A 21066-nucleotide genomic window follows, 5' to 3' on the forward strand; every position below is an offset into this window, starting at 1 on the left:
AGAACAGGGCAGGGCTTGATTTTTGCCCCGAGATCATCTTCACTTGTAGGTTCCTGCCTCTTTTCGTGTGATTTGACTGTTTATATGTGGTGTGAGTTTCAGTATGTGTTTGTGTCTGTGTTTGAATTTTTGTTGTAAGTTTTTTTTTTTTTAATGTCATCATGATGTATTACAATGTATGAATTCAGCTTCCTTGCCATGTTCATATTCATTGTAAGTTCCAAGCATACAATTACACTTACAAGGAACTTGGATGAAAATTTAGATTTACTGGCTCCAGTTTCCTCCTGATGAACTCAAATTTTGTGAAGACAAAATGCAGCAAGAAGTTACATGAGTTCCATAGATACCCAACAAATGAACCCTTGAAGTGAGGCTAACCCTGCCTCCAACAGGGAGAGATGCAGTATCACACTGTGCCTTTAATTTTCAGGGAATGCTTAGTATGACTCCATCCTCACTTCAGAACTTCAACTCCAAGGGACCGTTGTTCAGCTACAATGCTTACCTTCCTGATATCCACACGATCCGTGTTTTGTGCTGTTATGTGGTAGAGGAGGAGGAGGAGGAGGAGGAGGAGGAAAAGATGAAAGATGAAAGGATGGGATAGAGATGAAGAGAGTGCAGTAATAATTGAAAAAGAAAAAAGAATACTGCCAGGGAAAACAGCAGACACACAGTGAAGTATAGAAACATGTACTTGTTGCATCAAATTCCTTGCATTAGAAATACTTATCACTCCATCAACTGGCCGCCATATTTTGTCACTGTAAAATTTTCTGCTGTTTCCCAGGAGATAGGCCTTTAAATTTTTATGATGGGCAATAAATTTGGGCATTGAAGAGAGAGAGAGTAAGTAAAACAAAGAGAGCAAGAGAGAAAGAGTATGGTGAGGAGATGGTATAATTTGTCTTCTGATGAAAAATTGCATCGCTGGATGCATTTGGAAACAGAAGCATCTGTCTGAATTGTGAGACCCTTAAAAAACTCCTGGGTGTGGAAAACTCTCCTTTGCAAAGAACTTTAACCTGTTGAGGACAGTGATTTTGCTACAACATGTATTTTCCATAGACCCCTGCCTGAATATACTTCTGACTCGTCCTCAACGGGTTAATAGGAAGTTCTCCCTGACTACGTAACTGGGAGAAGGCTCATCAGGGGGCCCAAAATGATGAATCATCGGCGGCAATGGCTTTTCACAACATTCTGGTGATGACCGTCCTGGTTGGGAAGCACATGCTTGAGAAATTATTACCTGTCATGGGGGGGGGGGGGGAGGTTTTCCACCCTCCCAGCTCTCATCTGAGAGGTAGGAGTAATTGGTTAACAAATCATTGTGAAGTAGAACTAAGGATGGGATGGGGTAAAGGGGGGAAAAGAGTTGGATGGGTAGTACAAGAGGAGGCGGCCGATGCTTTGAAAAAAAAAAAAAAAAACTTGCTCATTTCAGCCTACCATTACAGCTCATTATGTAAACATACACTGTATCAGGACCATGCAACATTCAAGTCATGGTTAAAGGACATCAATTGTTGAGTCTGGACGAGAGCGAGAATATGTGTCTCTTGTCTTAAAGGGGGATTCATGTGAATAGGCCTATATCTGAACATAGTTTTTCTCTTAATTCTTCATCTTCAGAATTTCAAGGGTAACTGAAAATGTGATATATTTTTGCTATAACGCGCATTTCCCATAGACACCTGCCTGAGTATTCTCGGGATTGGTCTTCAACAGGTTAAAAAAAATGTGAAGGCTCTATCCATACTATAATGTCCATTAAAGAGGGTTGAAATAAAATGTGTAGGCCTACATTATCAACAGCATTGCTTTTAGAGATGAATTTACCCAGAAGGCCCACTCATCCGTAGGATTTGTTACTCGTTGCATTACTTTCCAAATATCAAGTTTGGGAAATCATCAGGCATACATATGTTTTCAAGTTGTCACTGTTGTGTTCTTTTTTTTTTCAGACTAACTTTTAACTAGTCTGGATTTCCCCTCTAAACATGATATGGAATTCACTATAAAGTGAAATGTGATGTCTCCTCAGTAGGGATTTGCTGAGGGATAAAGTGTGCACCGCAGATCTCTCCAACGTGGGAATTTCCAGCTCATTAACCAAGAAATCTTGTCGAAAGCTTCTTTGAAGATGATACTAATGGGATGGAACTCGGTAAAAAGCAGCGTGCGGTCACTGAATAAAGTATTCATTGACTGTGTAGAAAATAGAAGTCAAGCTCAATTATCTGTGAAGACAACTAGCGATGAACAGAACAGTCTGATTTGAATTGTTCATTCATTTTGCAGAATTCTATCAAAGTGCATGCTTGCTTGAATTTATCTTGTAAAAAAAAAGAAGGAAAATAGTCATGCCATGTTTCACAGGACTCCAATACCCCTGAAAACATGGCACAACCTCAAGAGGGTTCAAATTGCAAGTTTTGAGGTAGTGACATCATCAACTTGTTAATTATGCATTTCATGTGTATGGACTGTTGAAGTATAATGTTTTGCGAAAAGTAGGAAAACTTCACAATTTTATAACATTGTAAATTTTGTATCCAATTTTGATTAAAAAGGTTCATTGTGATGCTTAAAAATCTTACTCTTTCTCATCAGACTAGCTTTTCACTCATCTGGACTTCCCTTTAAATGAATGTGTCTTATCATTCTCTGACCACAGGAGGTGCTTTCCACTGTGATGCTCTCAAAGCTGCTGACATCCTTCCCCTGCTCAGAGACAAGCTGGCCTTTCTCTCAGGTGGGATGCCTGTGTGATGCGGGGTTGCCATAGCGATCATGGAGTTCTGAATCTTTGCTGTGGTCAGAATGTGTGTTGCTGTTTTAGAAGGCTTGAGGCAGTGGTGGTGATTGTGTAGTCAGGTGTTCTTGTTGCTGGTGGTGAAGGGGATGACGATGATGATGAAGATGATGGTGGTGCAAGTGATGAGGAGGATGGGATTGTGAAATGAATGTACTGTAAGATATACAGATGCTACTTCAGGTTACTGCTGCTGCTGTTGATGTGTAATGATGCTGAGGTATGATGAAGATGTGGACATTGTAATGATGTGTTGATGATGGTAACGATGTTAATGCTGGTGATAATGATTGTGATGGTGATGATGGTGACGTTGATGATTGTAATGATGATAATGATGTGGATTATGACAATTACTGTTAGAGAGTGATGACTTATGAGATCTTTGTGATGATTCACTTGCTCCAAGTGTGGATAATAAAGAAGATAATTCTGAGTATATTGAAATCTAAATATAACATTGATATAATGATGAATGATGGTGATGATGCTAACAAAAGATATCATCATAATAGCACTTGGTCATGATTTCTGAGAAAAATTGTTTGCAGACATCATGAATGACAACATTATGATGGTGATGGTGATGATGATGATGATGATGGTAGTGATGGTGATAATGATGATTGCGATGGTGATGATGGTGATGATATTGGTGATGGTTGTGATATTGATGATGATGATGGTGGTGGTGGTGGTAATGAAGGTGGTAATGATAGTGATGACAAGTTCATTGATAATGATGATGATGGTGATGATGATGATAATGATTATGACGAGGAGGATGACAGTGGTGATGGCGATGATGGTGATGATAGCGATGATGAAGTCAGATGATGATAGTGATATTGGTGATGATAATGATGATGATGATGATGATGATGATGGTAATGAAGGTGGTAATGATAGTGAAGATGAGAATGATGATGAATCTGATGGTGATGATGATGATGGTGATGATGGTAATGATTAATCAGATATGATGATGCTATTGAAGTAGCTGATGACATAAACAGTGATTCATAGGCCAATTCTTCATCTTACATTCATGAATGCTATGAAGTAATGGCCAGCAAAATAGCAAACTTCAGGTGTCTCTGAGGAGTTTTTTATTCTCCTCATAAATTGGCGATGGTAATGGCATACCTTCCACAAGTGATACAATAATAGCGTTATTGATACCACCAATCTATTGCAGATGGCAAAAGCAGAGCCAGTGTGGATGGCAGAGCAGCTACTGATGCAGTTTGTTGCCATGGTTGCAGCCTGCAAGAACTATAGAGTTAATAAAATGTTTATCATTGAATATAAGATTATCATACATTGTAGTAGCCTCAGTGACAATACTGCATAACTACTGCAGAACCATTGATGTTTTAAATGTACATGAAAGAGAGATGTAAGAAAGGCTTGTTGCTATTTGGGGGAAAAAGCAATCAGACATTGTAACATTAAATTTCTATACCGTACCTTGAATATATAATTCTCTAAATGACTCATCATTTGGTCATTCTTTTTCTTTTTTTCGTAATTAAAGCACCCTCACTCTGAAAGTGACAGCTAAATCAAAATCAAGAAAATTCTTCTGATGCCTGTCTCCTACATAATTCAGTTATTGATTTCCAAGAGATTAATCAGATGATTATATGAAACTATTATTGATATCATTTTTTTGTAGCTATATTGGTTTTCATTTTGCTTAATTCTATCGCATAATTTGTATTCAGTATGTATTCAATGTATGTCATGGTATTAAGTATCATGTCATGTATAGTTTTTTTTTTTTATATTTGAAAAATTGAGACATGAAATCAGCAAACAAATATACAAAAGAAACAAAAAATTCAATTCCTTGCTGATTAAAATCCATGTCAGATGCTCATCTGAGAATAATGTCACATTTTGGACCAAACACATCCAGTTAAAAACCATTTTTGTATTAAAACATATTATGCTGTGATATTTTGTATTTTTGTGTCTGATGTCCAATTCATTTTCTTCTTTTTTTTTTTTGTCATGAGGGAAATCCAATCTACCTTAAATTGTACCCAGAAATTGGAATCTCCAGTAAAATAATATCCCAATTCCCTACTATCTCGAGTCCATTCTTTTCAAATTTGCCTAGTTTAGGCAAGATTAAAGAATTATCCATACAGATAGGACCCTCTGTAGAGGGAGTATACATCTCTCCATCCTTGTACTACTTTAGAGGAGGCTTTCGTACACATACCCTTGCCATTCAGAGGGACGTTTTACGGTGTACGTAGTCAAATCGTAGGGTACCGTGATCCGTCATGCATCAAGTAGATTTCATGCATGCTAATAGCCCGTCATTACCGCTCCTGATCAATAGGAGGGCACTAATGATTATGACTCCCTTTCTATCCATCTTTTTCTCTTATCTATCTCTTTTTCTTCTCTTTCTCTCCCTGTCTCTATATTTTTCCATCTCTGTCTCTCTCTTTTTGTTTATATCTTTCTCTATCTCTTTCTGTCTTTATCTTTCTCTATCTCTATCTCTCTCCCTCTATCTCTCTCTTTCTGTGTATATCTTTCTTTCTCTCTCTCTTTCTCTATATCTATATATATATATATCTTTTTGTGTATATCTTTCTCTATCTCCCTCTCTATATATCTCTCTCTTTCTGTGTATATCTTTCTCTATCTCTCGATGTCTGTCTTTCTGTCTCTATCTTTCTCTATCTTTCTCTTTTTCTTCCTGTCTCTATATTTCTATTTCTCTCTTGGTCTCTCTCCCTGCCTCTATATTTCTCTATTTCTCTTTGTCTCTCTCCCTTTATGTCTATATCTTTCTCTACATGTATCTCTCGCTTCATCACTTTCTCTATTTTCATGTCTCTTTCTTTCTAAGATATCATCTCTCTCCTTGTCTCTCTCTCTTTATGTCTATATCTTTCTTTGTCTATTTCTCTGTTTCTTGTCTCTATCTTTCTCTATCTCTCTTTGTCTCTCTGTATCTCTTGACCCTGTCTGTGTATCTCCATCTTCATTTCTGCCTCTTTATCTTTCTCTTTCTGTCTACCCTTTCTTTATCTCTCTTCTCTCATAATTGTGTCTGTTCTCGTGTCCTTCCCCATTCTAATTGTGATGCCTTTTTATTCCCATCTCTTTATCTTTCTGTTCAATATATTTTTGTGTTAACCAATTCTTTGTTTTTCTATTCTTTCTTTTTCCCTTCCTCTTTCCTCACATTTTCTTCTCTGCCACTCTTCTTTTCATCTTTGATCTTCTGGCCCCTTCCTGATTCAATTTCTCTCATAATTATGTCTTCGTTCTTACACTTTGTTTCTCATTTTTCTCCCCTGCTGCATCATTTACTGTTTTATTATCTTTGATGATTGACCTGTTCAATTTCATCTTTCATGGCTGTAATCTCTGTTTCCTTTCTTTATTGATGTCTTTGAGTGATTCTTTTTTTCTTTTTTTTTTCGGTCAATTTTTTTTTTTCTGCCTCCTTTGCTCAACTCTTGTCATCTTGGTTTATCACATTCCTCGTCAACTCTTTCCATTTCCTCTTTCTGTTTGTTTCTATGTTTGTGTCCTCTCACTCTGTATTTTCTTCTTCTCTTTCTTTCTCTGTCTCTCATGTTTTCATTCTCTGACCTAGGCGGTCGGGACAAGCGAGGGGGCCCTATTCTAGCCTTTCCGTCGGGTTCCAACCTAGAGCAAGTCAGCCCCAGCGACCTGAGACGAATGGTCTTCTATCTCAGCGGCATACCAAGGTGAGAAGACATCATTTTCAGCGCAGCGGAGAAATACAATTAAATGTCTCTAGGGCGTTCAGTCAGAAATGTCTTAGGGGCTGTCTGTTTGTTGCAGTAACCTGTGTAGTGTGGCCATTTGCCACCATCATCATTATAATTATAATAATGATGCTAATGATGATGATGATAATGATAACAATGATGATAAAAATAGTTACAATAATAATAATGATGATGATGATGATAATAATCATGATTATAATAATAATAATAATAATAATAATAATAATAATAATAATAATAATAATAATAATAATATATAAATTATAATTACAATAATGATAATAATTGTTATAATAATTTTAACAGTATTATAACCATAATCATCACTATTGACACTCATATTGTAATATCTATTATCTTATAATTTATTTGTTGTTGTTGTTTATCGGTTGTTTCTTCTTAAATGGCTGATAATATCAGCTTCACATTGTGTTTTAATTTTGTTGGAATGTAACCTGTCACTATGTACCCTGTTAAATTGGCTGCCAGTAAAATCATCCATAATATTTGTTCTGAAATCAAATGTTGATTCTTCATCTACCTCCTTTCACAGATTCTTTTATTATGGAATTATTATTCTGGACCAACAAAAGTTCAACAAAATTATGAATACTTGCTGCAGACTATGCTTTATATGTAAAATGCCTGAGGTAATGACTGATGAGATCTGTGTAAAGTATTGTATGTTTGGTAATTTACACTTTTTTAATAGTTACATGCAATTAATTGTGCATTGTCATGATAGTTTGCAATTATAGATAAGATTACATATGCTGACTGTTCTTTTTTTTTCATTTTGTGTAATCTCTTTTCTAATGATATTGGAAGTCGGCTTTATACTCCAGTAAACATTTTAATGACCCTTTGGGTATCCCCTGATGATTGGTCAGAGTAATCACGGCAGATGGACATGGTCTGAGCAGTCTGTGCATTCGGTCACATTATTGGGTCCGTCCCAGATGGAGTGTTTTGCATGCATGCAAATTGTGTGTGTGTGTGTGTATGTATGAGTGTGTGTGCCATTATTACACAGGTGGGACCAATCTGGCCACCTCTGTGTATGCTGTAGCAGTGCAGAATGCAAATTAGCAAATGGGGCAATGTGTGCATTTGCATATGATCTACCACACACTCGTACACACGTACCTCACCTTATGCAAACGTGCCTGATCACACACAAATGTTTATAGCTTCATAATCCACATACTACTTTATTCTCATCCCATTGATCTGATGCAGAGCAAAGGTGTAGTAGGGCAATGGGAGGCACACCAACGTACCCTGTCTGAGGGCTGATTTGCAGAAATGAAAGTGATTTAAACTGGGTTATGCATGTAGGCCCATCTTCGGGTGATACAGTTCTGCTCAGATGGAATGTGCTGGTCTCCATCTCCAGACTTGTCTCTTTATACTCTTTCTATCTCTTGCTGTCATTCCCCATATTGGATGGAAGCTGGTAATCATGGCTGACGTGAATGAGACAGCATGCAAATCCATTTGAGGGATTTATTGAGTTTGCATAAACCAATTGACGCTGATGTTAGAGGGCTGACCTTTCGGAGTTAATCTCTTTTGTGTGAAACTAGAAATTTCACATATGAATGGGGTAAGTGGGTTATATACCCAGTACCAACCTGCCGGGATCACTGGTGCCACAGTACTGACATATGCCCCATGGAGAAGGCAAATAGTTCTTTTTCAAATTCTAAAATATGCTCTTTTCATGTCAAAGTTGAAAGTTTCCTGATATATTGGGTTCTCGTCAACTCCTCATAAAAATTACAAGGGGAATTTATTTCATAGACTTAAACAATTACTTTCTCACAAGGTACTTTACTAATCTAGATCTTCTCCATCTTATGATACAATTCTATACCAGTGTTCTAACAGAAATTAACTAAACTTTTGTCTTGAATTATCAAATGCTAATATTTCTGTGTCATGACAACCACACCTGTAAATCCCCCAAAACACAAACAACAAAAAACAACAACAATAACAACAACTACAACTACAACTACAACTACAACTACAACTACAACTACAACTACAACTACAACTACAACTACAACTACAACTACAACTACAACTACAACTACAACTACAACTACAACTACAACTACAACGACAACTACAACGACAACTACAACGACAACTACAACAATAGCAACAACAACAACCACACAACACACAAATGTCTGAATACTGATGTAAGTTCCTTGGAGTGTGGAGTGATGTAGGCCTACTGGTAATTGATTTCCATATGCCTCACCTCAAAAGGAAAACAAATGCGATGTCCAGATTTTGCTCGTATCGTGCATTTGCTTGTCTTGTCGACTTTACTTACACCTGCAATACATGATTTATCTTTTGTTATATGATCACGGAACAAATACATCTTGGCGTGAGTACAGTAGGCCTATATTATTTCCCTCCTCCTAGTGATTTTCTTGAAGTATACCTGCATCTAAAAGCTAAAGTAGCTCTCTCTTTCACACCATGGAGTTTTTTTTTTTTGTTTTTTTTTACCTCCATGTTCACACCAAGGAATGCTTTGTAAGCACAGACTTGTGGCTCTACCGGCAGAATGTGCATTAAAGAAAACCAAAACCCCAAGAGAAATGTGGATTGAGTGAAAGCAGCAACATTAGTAGAACACATCAGTAAAAGTTTTGAGGGAAATCAGACAATCGATGCAAAAGTTATGATTTTTAAAGTTTTGTTGTTGGACCGCTGGATGAGGAGACTATTAGAGGTCATGATGTGGACAACAATATAAAGAAAATATTCAGAGAATTCCAAACAAATTCATTTTTCATGAAAATTTCACATTCCATGAACTTGATACTGACATACCTCAAGGGTAGCAATTATTACCCCTGCTTTCTGAAAGTGGTTAATAGTCAAGTGCTCTTTCATTATGCTAGAAAAGTGAAATTTTGTGGAATTCCCATTATATTTTCTTTATATTGTTTTCAGCACATGACATCATAACCTCCAGTAGTCTCCACATCCAGCAGTTCCAACACCAAAACTTTAAAAATTCATAACTTTTGCATTGGTAGTCCGATTTTCCTCAAAACTTTCACTGATGTGTTCTACTAATGTTGCTGCTTTCACTCAATCCACATTGCTCTTTGGGTTTTGGTTTCCTTTAAGTTCCCTGCCAGTAGAAAGGCTTTGACAGATACAGCTTGAATCAGCCTTGTATGCTGTAGCTTTAGGCCGCAGTAATTAGCACGGCAGTCGTAGCCATCGTAGATCGTTCTGCCGTCCGCTGCCCCATTGGTCTGCACACCATGTTGTCCGGGAGGCGTGTCCCGAGGCTAGTGTCGTAGCTGGGAGCGTCTACTCCCAGGCTTTGCGGCAATGAAATCCTGTCGGTTTGTTTATCGCCTGCGAAGACGCGATCAGTCAATCAGTGGAGATTCCCCTCCAGTCCTCATCATGGCGACAGCTTGCCATACCTACCTGGTATCTCTTTCGCATGTGTCTCTTGCTTTTGCCATCTCTCCCTCTCTCCCTCTCTCTGTGATACTTCCTGCCCCACCCCCTTCCTTGAAGTGATAGTTTAGCTTCCAGGCTGCAAGATAAAAGTTACGTTCACACTGAAGAAGATTATTGATGGTACGATTAGCTACTTATCTATTAATGTGACAGTACAGTATACAGCATCATAGCTATAACTTTGTTATAAAATCAACATCAAGTAGCAAAGTTTGCAATTTTCCCTTTGCAGTACTGCATTTCTAGAAAAAACGCTTCGGTAGAAAGTTGCATTGCTTGGAAAAGCAGAATGTATTTTGAAAATTTAGGATGCATTGCGGTCTCGGCATAATGTGGCACACAGATAGTTAATCCACAATGTGCACGTTGACCTTTAGATTCTGCCATCTACTGGCAAATTTTATAGCGAATCTAACCACACTCCAAACACTTTACCACAGTGAAAGAGCTGTATCGAATGGATTTTCACTCAATAATGATAATGTTGGCTTCTTCTCACCTCCCTGGTCTGACACACTCTACAGGTTGATAATGCTCATGTATACATTCACCAAATTGTACATTTGTTCTGATAGCAATGGGGGGGGGGGGGGGGTCATCTTTCTGTGATAGTGGGAGGGGGAGGGGGTAGGATGGGATAATCACATGGAAACAACATCGTATTTTGTAGTACCCCTTCCTGCAGTGGTGTGTGTAGCCTCAAGGCATGCTGTATTAGCATTCCATGTTTCAGTAAATTTTCTCTGCAGGGTGTCTGAGCCATTCATGTTGAGGGTTTGTCTGTGCTTCCATGCAACACATAGGTTTGTGGATCAATCAGTCAGTTTGTCTGTGCGTATGTCCCAGGTTGCGTTAGCATGGCTGATGACACATCCAAGGTGGATTTTCTTGCCGAGAGGTTCAGTTATGTTCCATGAGGTATGAATGAATTTCACAGATTTTGGGCAAAATCTGCATAATCAAAGGTCAAAGGTCACTGAATTTTGGCCAAAATTATAATTGACATTCACTACCAGTAACTTCAGCAAGGAATGTCCAATGATGATGTTATTTGTTAAGAAGCAAAAACACCCCCCTTAAAAGACAAAACAACAACAACAAGCAACAAATAAGCAAACAACCCACAGCATGCATGCACAATTGAATATGAATTTACATTGGTGAATATTAGAGGAAAAAAAGTTTGTACAACTCATTGAGTTTTGCCAAAAAGGGCACATTTCAGCTTTCACTTGAATGTAGTCTCAGTATAAAAGAGAGGTCATTCTTGTGGCTGATTGTACACTTCAGTCGCACATGTACACTAGTTATGACACAAGAAGCCAGAACCTCTCCAGTAGACTGTGCACTGCAGATAATTGCTTTTAAGACTTGTAGATATTGTTCCATACCCTCCCCCCACGTATGAATAGGGCCTGTAAACCTTGAGGTTTGTGCCCCATTTATACCACTGGCATACATGGTTTTGAATTCACCCATTTGCCTGTGATAGCCCGATGGGTCATATTCTTAAGCTCTTTCAGTTTGATTGACAATCATATGCGGAGCTGGCTAATTTAAAGGGCTGTAGCCAGATGTACAAATCCATATATTAGTCTATCCTGCTGAATTTTTGTCAGATGTTTACCCTTACAATTATAGAAGGCCTAATTAGTGTTACAGGTCACAGACAGTATTGGTGTTGAGGTCATTGACCTCACACTATAAATGCTTTCATCACTAGCCTGATGCTTATTATGGTTTCTGTAATCATCTTTTGTAGCTATGCATGAATGAACTGAAAAGATTCTATGTCGCCAGTGCATGAGAGGTCTAGGCTAATGGCTTGAAGTACATTCTGAGCTCGTTAAACACCATCGATATTTCTGTATGTTGCTGCTTTATGCAACTGTACCAAGTAATTTGCTTGATGGTAGACCTTATCAATCATATTTATCAAGATTACTTACGTGGTTTTTGTTTGGTTGTCACCCAACCATCTGCATAATTCAGCATTTTCCAATTTATCATTTTTCATGTGTATATGTCACAAAGGGTAGAAATTGTCTTTCTTTCTAAATGCATGACATGAGCTGAAAGAGAATGTTTGTCCACCAAACACACATCCAGGAGAAATAATGAATACAAGTAATGTAGCAAATACAAAAAAAAAAAGAATCATTATGGATTTTTGCAATAACAAATTCAGCTTTTTTTTTTCATGTACATAGTATGATTTTAGTTTTAGAATTTTGTTGTTGTTGAAAGTATACTAGCACATCTGAAAAAAAAAAACAAAATCAAAATGAAATGCAGATACACTAGACATTTTAGGAATAATGCAGTGATTTTTTTTTTAATAGATATGCAAGAATGTGGCTTAATGTGAGACTAACATAATCTAAGTAACACATGGAGAATTGTATAGCCTCAAATAGTTAAGTACAGAACATGGCACATTGCGCAGCTGAAAGGAAGGGAGGGGCAAACGAACTAATAAATGCCCCCACAGTGGTAGATTCTACCTTGTCACCAAGGAGATCTCTGCATCCAAGCATGACATTGGGACAGACCTCAGACAGGAAGAGTGAGGGGAGAAAAGGTGGGTTAGAGGCAAGTTTAAAGGGATCGTATAGTTTTGGTCGAGACGTAACTCCAGATTTATAACATTTTTGGGTGAGATAATGAAAAACCTCTTATGAAGTATGAAAGAAAATGTAATATCAAGAAGGATTCAACATCTATTTGATGAAAATTGATCTTGAAATGGCTGAGATATCCCCCCCCCCAAAAAAAAAGGCAATCCTAATAAAAGATCGCATTGTTTTACTTTGTTCTTGGCTGTCTCAGCTATTCCAAAACCGATTTTCATCAAATAAACTTTGAATTCCACTTAGAATGGTATGTTGTGTATTACTTCCTAAGTGGTTTCTTGGTATCTCGCAAAAAGTTAAGAGCCCAATCTTCATTTCAACCAATACTATACCACCTCTTTAGGATGAACAGACATTGTATGTTCACACTGATCAAGGCAGCCTCGAAGAAAACTCCATGATGAAGGGTTTTCTTCTCCTCCAGTTGTTTTGTGTTCTCACTTTCACAAATACCGAGAGTGCTTAGTTTGAAACATGATTATAATGACGCATCACCACAATTGTGCTTCAAATCTAAGGCATTCTTGCCGTGTGAATGCAAACTGGAATCGTGGAAGGTGAGTTGAATCATATTTCCAATCCAAATGACAGTCTGTAGATGTTTTTCAAATCAGGATTTGCCAGAATTACGGAATGAAACAGATGTTGTATGTGAAATGATTGGCCTCCAAATTGTGTTTTTAAGGTGGAGATTTCAACCACTTCTGCAGAAAGACTACACTCTTCAGATGCTGGTACCAAATTCAAAGTGCGCGCTACTTACTGTTCAAGAGAGATTGATGGGAACTCAGAAAGAACCCAAGCCTATCCTCCTAGCTCTGACAATAACCATTTGAGAACGGACTGATTTTGCTATAACTGCATTTCCCATAGACCCCTCCCCGAGTATACTCGGGACTCGTCCTCAACAGGTTAAAAACTACAGAATCTGTGAAGCCTTCCTCAGTCCTACCCCTCCACCTTAGTCCCACCCCTGCTTTCCAGATATCATTAGATGTTAAAAAGGAAAACAATCCAATACCATCACATACAGGGCTGACGAACCTAGAAAGGGGATAGTAGGACAGCCCATGTTTGTACAGGATCTGGGCAAAGTGTTGGACGAGCGTGGCGCGTAGAGCAACAGTGAATTATATGTCGGCCGGTTCCATTATATTTCTCCTGCCACAATTGCTCCATGAAATATCTGCACGCTAAGCCCAACATAAATTCTATTCACAAACATAACCCTAACCCTAATCCTAATCCTCACGTCAAACTAAAACCCGAACATTATCACAACCCTAACCCTAACCCTTAGCCCTAAGTCCTTGGAGAAAATAAGCCCAGAGCAACTTTCGCATTAGCAAATGTTAGGTCACTAAGGGTGTGTTTATGCTCAATTTGCGAAGGTAGAATCAGCGTTTTGAAACGCTGATTCAAAATGCTGATTCAAAACGCCGTTCACGGGAGCACTCTGTATGCTCACTCTCTTCGAGTCTTGGAAAGAGCGTTTGCGATTGCTTCGCTGACCTCAGCAGAGGCAGGTCAAATTGGGGCGCACGCTGCGATCGGTGGCCTGGCCTGGGAGAGCAGCTGGGAAAGACATGCGTATGCACAGTACATGGGAAAACTGCACAGGCAAGGGTAGCTGGCTGGCCGGGTGCGCGCTTTTTCATGTGAACCGGAAAGGCGTTAAGATGATGTCACTTTAAACGCGTGTAGAAACGCTGTTGCGTTTATGCTTCCCCGTCAAACGTGATTAGTCAGAAACGCCGATCGTAAACGCATCTTTTGGTGCGTTTTGGATCGACGTTTTGAATCGGCGTTTCTATCGAAGTGAGCATGAACGCAACAGCGTTTTGCACTAATCACGTTTCAAAACGCCGATTCTGGCCCGAAAAGGGGAAGCATAAACACGGCCTAAGCCAGCCATGCAGACCTCCACTTTTTCATGTAGTTGGGATCTACATAACTTGTCTTAAAGGTGACATTTATGGCATATTGCGTAATGCTAAAATAAACTTGATAGTTTCCATAATAGGAATGTGAAAACAGTAAATGTTGTGAATGAGTGCTGGACACTGTTCTTATTTGCCACATGGGGGAAAAATTTTTGATTTTGACACACAAACATTTCACCATATGTTGATTTTCCATAACTGTGCAGTGATTTTACTGACTTTTTCACTGCAGTGATTTTTGTTGGGTTGTGTTTGAGTTCCCAAACGTGACGATTCACAACTAATGCAAGAAAAACCCAAATTTTGAAATGCTGCCCAAAGTTTGTCAGAAACAAGCTTTCTTTGTGGCGAGTAAAGAAAAATCTGAGTTCAGTCCTATGAATATATGCCTGCAATGGGACATTTTGAGGCTATGAAAGGTAAAGAGTGAGAAAAAAAAAGTAGTGAGCGAGAAGGATATATGCTCCCATGCCAGTTTGATGAATTGCCTTTTGGACTTTTATTGTCATTGATTGCAAAGAAATGGTGACAGGCAACCTTGATGGGTGTAACACTAGGGATGTATGAACTCCACAGGCAGCATCTCTTCTGCTCCTCTTCTTTTCTTTTTCTTATTTTAGATGTCCCTCTCCTCCCCCCCCCCCCTCTTTCATCAATGGAAGAGCTTTTGAAAAACTGAACAAAGTGATACACGGTATATCTTTTCCATTGTTGGAATATATCACAACCATTTATTTCAGAAACTCTTTGATATATTTTTTCTATTTTTTTTTTTTGGGGGGGGGGGGTTGAGGGGAGGTGGTTAGAGTTATTGAGGGGTTTGATTATTCCCAAAACGATATAATCCAAGTTTTTGTCACACTTTTGTTGGTGCCATTCGATCCAGGAAGCCTGCAGGGGTGAAACAGTGTCCTTTTTTTCCCACTGAACTGGGCATTCTTTTCTCAATCGTTACTGCTCTGATTACTTTAAATCAGTAACCTCTTTGTCATAACAGAGTGATGTATCGGATATTTTTCTTATGAAGGCAAACATGGTTTGTGTGCTGGTATCATCTGTTTGTCTGTAGTGCAATAGTTAAATGCTAAATTGTTTGATGGATTCTGAACCAATTGTTACTTGATGACCAATTTCCGCTGATACAATCTTTCAGATCGTTTGAATGCTTCTCTAGGGGGCATGCGCTCCATATGGAATTGTCCGAACATCCATCTTTTATAATTTGTCAATAAGTTGTGAATACCTGTTCGAGATATGATTGGATGAAAGGGGGGGGGGGGTATTAATCTATGATAATGCAGTATGAACATTAGAAATGAATTAAGAGATAATGCCACCAGTTTTCAAAATTGTAGGCATTCATATTTAGTACAACTTTAAGTCACAAAGTCAGTCTTGATTGTGTAGTGATGCCATTACTGGTGAAGGAGAGAAGTAAAAGCGCCCCCTAGTGGTCTTTGTTATCTTCCTTGAAGGGGCATGAAAACATCAGCTTGATTAGTGTGCCAGGAAATGGTGTTCCATATAAAATGAAACCACATTTAGGACAATATATTATAATTCTTTTTATGTAAAGATATTGCTAAATATGATCTTGCATTATCTGGGTTCGTTGCCAAGCTGTGTCTTATTCTACTTGGTTTTCTGTTACATCTTGTTGACATGCTTCAATGCTTAAAGGAGAATTAGATTCAAATATAAACATATAATGTTTGAGTAAATATGGTGATACTAGTAGAATACATCAGTGAAAGAGTCATATACTCATGCACATATCCCACTTCTTCCATTCATCATAATAAACAAGATGCATACCATATGAAGTGGTCCCACCTCATATGGAACTGGACCCCATGAAAGACCAGCTATTGCAGCTGAATATATCTTTTCAGATGGAACAGGAAAGAAACAAGCAATCAAAAAGTTCAAGGGGAATTGGGCAATTCTGAATCTACATGTAGGCTTGTATACATTTGAGGTAAATTCTCCTTTACATAACACATCTTTTTATCCCCCCTCCCCAATAAAAGCTAATGATATAAAAAAAAAAATGTACACACACACACACACACACACACACACACACACACACACACACACACACATACACACACACACACAAATGACAAACAATAAAGTAGAAGGTAATATGATTTGAAAGACAAAGGAAAGAGTCTCTTTTGATCGTGGATGATGAAGTACTTCTAAAAGCACTTCGCACATTTGATACCATGCCCTGAGCGAAATTCAATACTCCTTTAGGCCAGAGTGCATCCAGCTCCATTGGGGGTGGGGGGGGGGGGGGGTTGGAGGGGGATCGTCAATGGACTTCAAGAGGGGTGGATAGTAGTAGTGGGGGGTTCATTGGACTGTGGCCATGTTTTCTTTCCAACAGCCAGCCCGGTACTTTTGCCTCCTATTGAATTGTCATCCCTGCGCCATACCAGATGACATGTCATGCTTCCTTGGGCGCATGGTTTCTGCTTTTGGCATATGTGTGCTGGGAGATGGAATATTATGGGGGGGGGGGTGGAGAAAAGAGACAATGAAACAAAGAAAGAGAGAAAGAGATAGTAAGGAACAAAGACACAGCGAGAGAAAGATGGGAAGAGAGAGCATGGTGATGAAGGAGAGACAGAGATAGACAGATGGGTTGAGAAATAGAGGGAGAAAAAGAAGAGAGATGAGGGAAGGGAAGGAAAGAGATGGGGAAAAATATGGAATATACAATGTATATAGAAAAATAGAGATACTTGGAGAGTATCATGGCAAGTCAGACCAGTGGGGGCTAATAAAGTACAAGTACTTTAATAGCAAAACCTTAAGCAATATTATTGACCTTCACACGTGTCACAAGTTGATTTTGATCTTACTGAGGCCTTGTGACTGTATAAAGGAACACAAACATATCCCAGTATCTGGTCTGAATTGTAGGTTTAACGGTGCAGCAGGTCCATGAGAGGTTTTCATATATCACAGCAACGTGCTAAAATGTTTGCCCAACTTTCAAAAAACAAAAAACAAAAACAAAAACAAAAAAAAACAAAACAAAACAAACAACTAAACCCCCCCAAAAAAAACAAAAACAAAAACAAAAACAAAAACAAACAAACAAACAATGAATCAAATTGTCTGCACAGATACTGAAAACTGACTGGAGGTTTTTTTGCCCTTACATAGATTACAGATCATGCACTGTAGTCAAAGGAATATAGAAGAGCAAGGATCCTTCCAGCATTGGCAGAAAGCATCTAGAGTCTAGAGCTCCTGGGGCACCCAAGTGGGCCATGGATCCTGAAAACACTTCATACTCTTGTAATAGTATGCATTGTGTGGCAGGACATTCATTGACATGAATGCCAAGACTTTATTTTTAATCTTTTATACAGCATGCTAAATGTTCAAGTTGAAGAACTCCTATACAGGTTGATTAAAAACAACAAAACATAAATTCATAGAATAGTGAGATACAATATAAATAGGTAGATATAAGGTAGGTATAGGTAGGTAGAGGAAAAGAAAGAGAAAGATAGATAGAGAAAGGAGAGAGATAGACAGACAGACAGACAGAAGGATATGAGAAAGAAAAAGATGGATATGAGAAAGAAAAAGATATATATTAGATATGAGATAGATAGATGGAGACCGAGAAAAAAGGGGAGGCTGCATTAAATGGTGAACTGTGGAGAAAAGCAGAACTCCCAATAAGTTTCCCTGATTCTGCCATGGAGACTTCCTGAAACCTGAATATATTTCCTCATGTCTTGCAAGGAGAACATAAAATTTCCCCTCATTTGGGAAATATATTTTGCCAATTGAGATGCATTTACATCTCCCAGCTTGCTCTTTAGAATCTTCCCGATTATGATGAGCGAATGTTGGCAACCCTGGATGAGGGAAGAAAATGAAACAGAAGAAAAGAATGTAGTCATGTGAGAATGATAGCGACAGAGTCTGAATTATTCAGGTAACTTGGTAAAAGAAAAATAAAAAGAATCCATGAGGCATTGATGAAATATTATTAAGAAGAAAGGAGGCAGACACCATCACACCTCCACGTTGCCGCGGCAATGATACCGGTATTCCTCCCACATCCCCTGTGACAGCATCTCGGGAGATCTCCTTTACATGATCGTGTTGATCTATCTGTCTGTCCCTTCTATAGTTTCTGCAAACTACAACGCCACTCGCTCCTCTAGATGACTTTTTATGAATCGAGTATTAAAGACGACAGGGAGCTGAGAGTGATTGAACAAATGCAGACAAGGAGTAGGAGAGTTATGGTATGTAAAGGTGCAGAGTACTATGTTTTCTCAGAAATGTGATACCAGTGACTGCTATGTTGGAATAGATGAAGATAATTGACAAAAAGTTGGAGGATGAGGAAAGAGGATGGGAAAATGAGATGGGAACAGTGTGTGATGCCCAGAAGCAAAATTGGATGACCTCTGGGAAGAAACTGGTAATTAATAGACAAGTGAAGAAATCTAGCCAAAGTGTGGGAGAAGAAATGAATGTATTGATGGAGAGGAGGTTAGCCGTCAAGAATGCAGTACATGTTTACAGATGAAGGCTTTGTGAGCAAAAAACTTTGGCACTCTGGTTTATAGAATAAGCGTTTTTGTCGTCCTGCAAAGAGCAGGAATAACGTCGAGCGCCCAGCGTGAAGAACCAGCATGAATGTAACAAAGATACCTCTGTGATGTGTGTTCATGTTCAGCTCCTATGGTGACAACAGAATCTGTTGATTTTAGACCAAGGAGCTGGCTGCTATTAGTGTCCTCTTCGTAGAGGAAAGCTGGTTTAAATGCACCACCCTGAGTAAGACATACCAGCGAGAAATGTGAACACATCTGACAAATTAAAGAAGTCATAAAGTTCATAACAATAGAAGTTATAAAAATATCAAAGTCAGTGGGTCTTAGCAGGATGTCCTAAGTGAAATGCTCAAAGTGCTTTGAACAGAGACTCCATCCTTTGGCTGCTGCACTTATTTCAAATGTCATTTTCAATATGGATGAAAATTTGAGAGAAACTGAGAAGAAATACAGATTAGAGGTGGTATGTTATTGTTCAGCACAATGAACTTATTTCAGGGAAGAAAATACAACTGTACCTTCTCTCACTTTGTAAATAATCATGTGATGTTGATACATTTCCAATCTTATCTTCAAATTCTGGATATATGCATATTTTTACATGTAATCTGAAATCATCATTTATGCTGAAGTTAACTTTAATATTGTACATTTTTTAATATGTACATCATTTTGTAATTGCTTTAAGAGAAATATGAAAAACAATATAATTTTGATTCAGCTCATATTCAACACACTGAAAAACAATGAATGAAACGCATTTCCTTATGATAAGCCCTCAAGTATCAACCACACAAGATATTTTTTACCAACTTTATTTTTTCTTTCAGGCATTACATGAAGTCTGAAATATTCATGGGACATTGTCATGATTGAGACTATCTGGCATTTCACATATGTACTTGTAGGATGATGATCTTGTACTCACATGTATAGAATCATATATAAAGGAAGTTGAAAGAACTTGCTAGGGAACCTAGACTATGTCTCAGCAAAAAGGTTGTGCAGAATTTGTACACGTATGTTATATTTGATCGACATACATTTGTAATAGCCATTCTTCATTTTGGATGAAAATCAAAACATTCAGCAGCACAAGATACTGGCTCTATCGAACAAATAGCACGCATTCCGATGTGCGTCCCCCATTGTGTCATAGTTTTGAGAAAAGGAACGAAACAGAGAAAGAGAGTGGAAAATAGATAGACAGACAGACAGACAGACAGACAGTGAATGATCTGATCCAGTATGATTTTGTCAGTGTACGATGATATTCATGTGAAGGTACCATTGATTTTCCAGGTGTTAGCCCTCATCTGGTTTGGAGATCACTCGGCTGGATTTCTACCACTGAAAATGAATGTAGTATGGCTCTTTGTATGTACCAAGTTTCTCCACTTCAAGGGAAGCATTTGAAATGAGCCAAAGTATTTTTTGTGTCCTGTGTCAGATTCTGTTGAGTAGTTGTCACAAATGCATTGAAATTTCTCGATTTTGTATCTGTATTTGTTGGAAGGACATGGTTGAACAAAGATATGGTCACAGACTGGTTGACGAGTATTTATTTCATCATTTTTTTTTATTTCATTCATAAAAATACTCTGCCAGTACTCCCACATATTGCCACATATTCTCAAAGTAAACAGAGTGCTAGCATCATTGTGCTATTATTTGATCTGTTCCTGATATACAGCTGTATACTTTGTATATTTCATGTATATAAATAGCTCACAGTTCATGCGAGACTGGGTGGTGGTTTTCTTTACCCTGTAGACA

The 21066-nt window shown here is 38.3% G+C and overlaps 1 protein-coding gene across 1 annotated transcript in view; it reads left to right on the forward strand.

The window, feature by feature from the left end:
* LOC140245536 (triple functional domain protein-like) overlaps window positions 1-21066 on the forward strand; it is a 333573-nt gene that overhangs the window by 17911 nt on the left and 294596 nt on the right. Inside the window, exons 2-3 of the mRNA XM_072325101.1 lie at window positions 2684-2761; window positions 6450-6564. Coding sequence (XP_072181202.1) covers window positions 2684-2761; window positions 6450-6564 — 193 coding nt within the window. The remainder of the gene's footprint in view (window positions 1-2683; window positions 2762-6449; window positions 6565-21066) is intronic.

This window comes from Diadema setosum, chromosome 22 (assembly GCF_964275005.1).
Source record: "Diadema setosum chromosome 22, eeDiaSeto1, whole genome shotgun sequence".
NCBI lineage: Eukaryota > Metazoa > Echinodermata > Echinoidea > Diadematoida > Diadematidae > Diadema > Diadema setosum.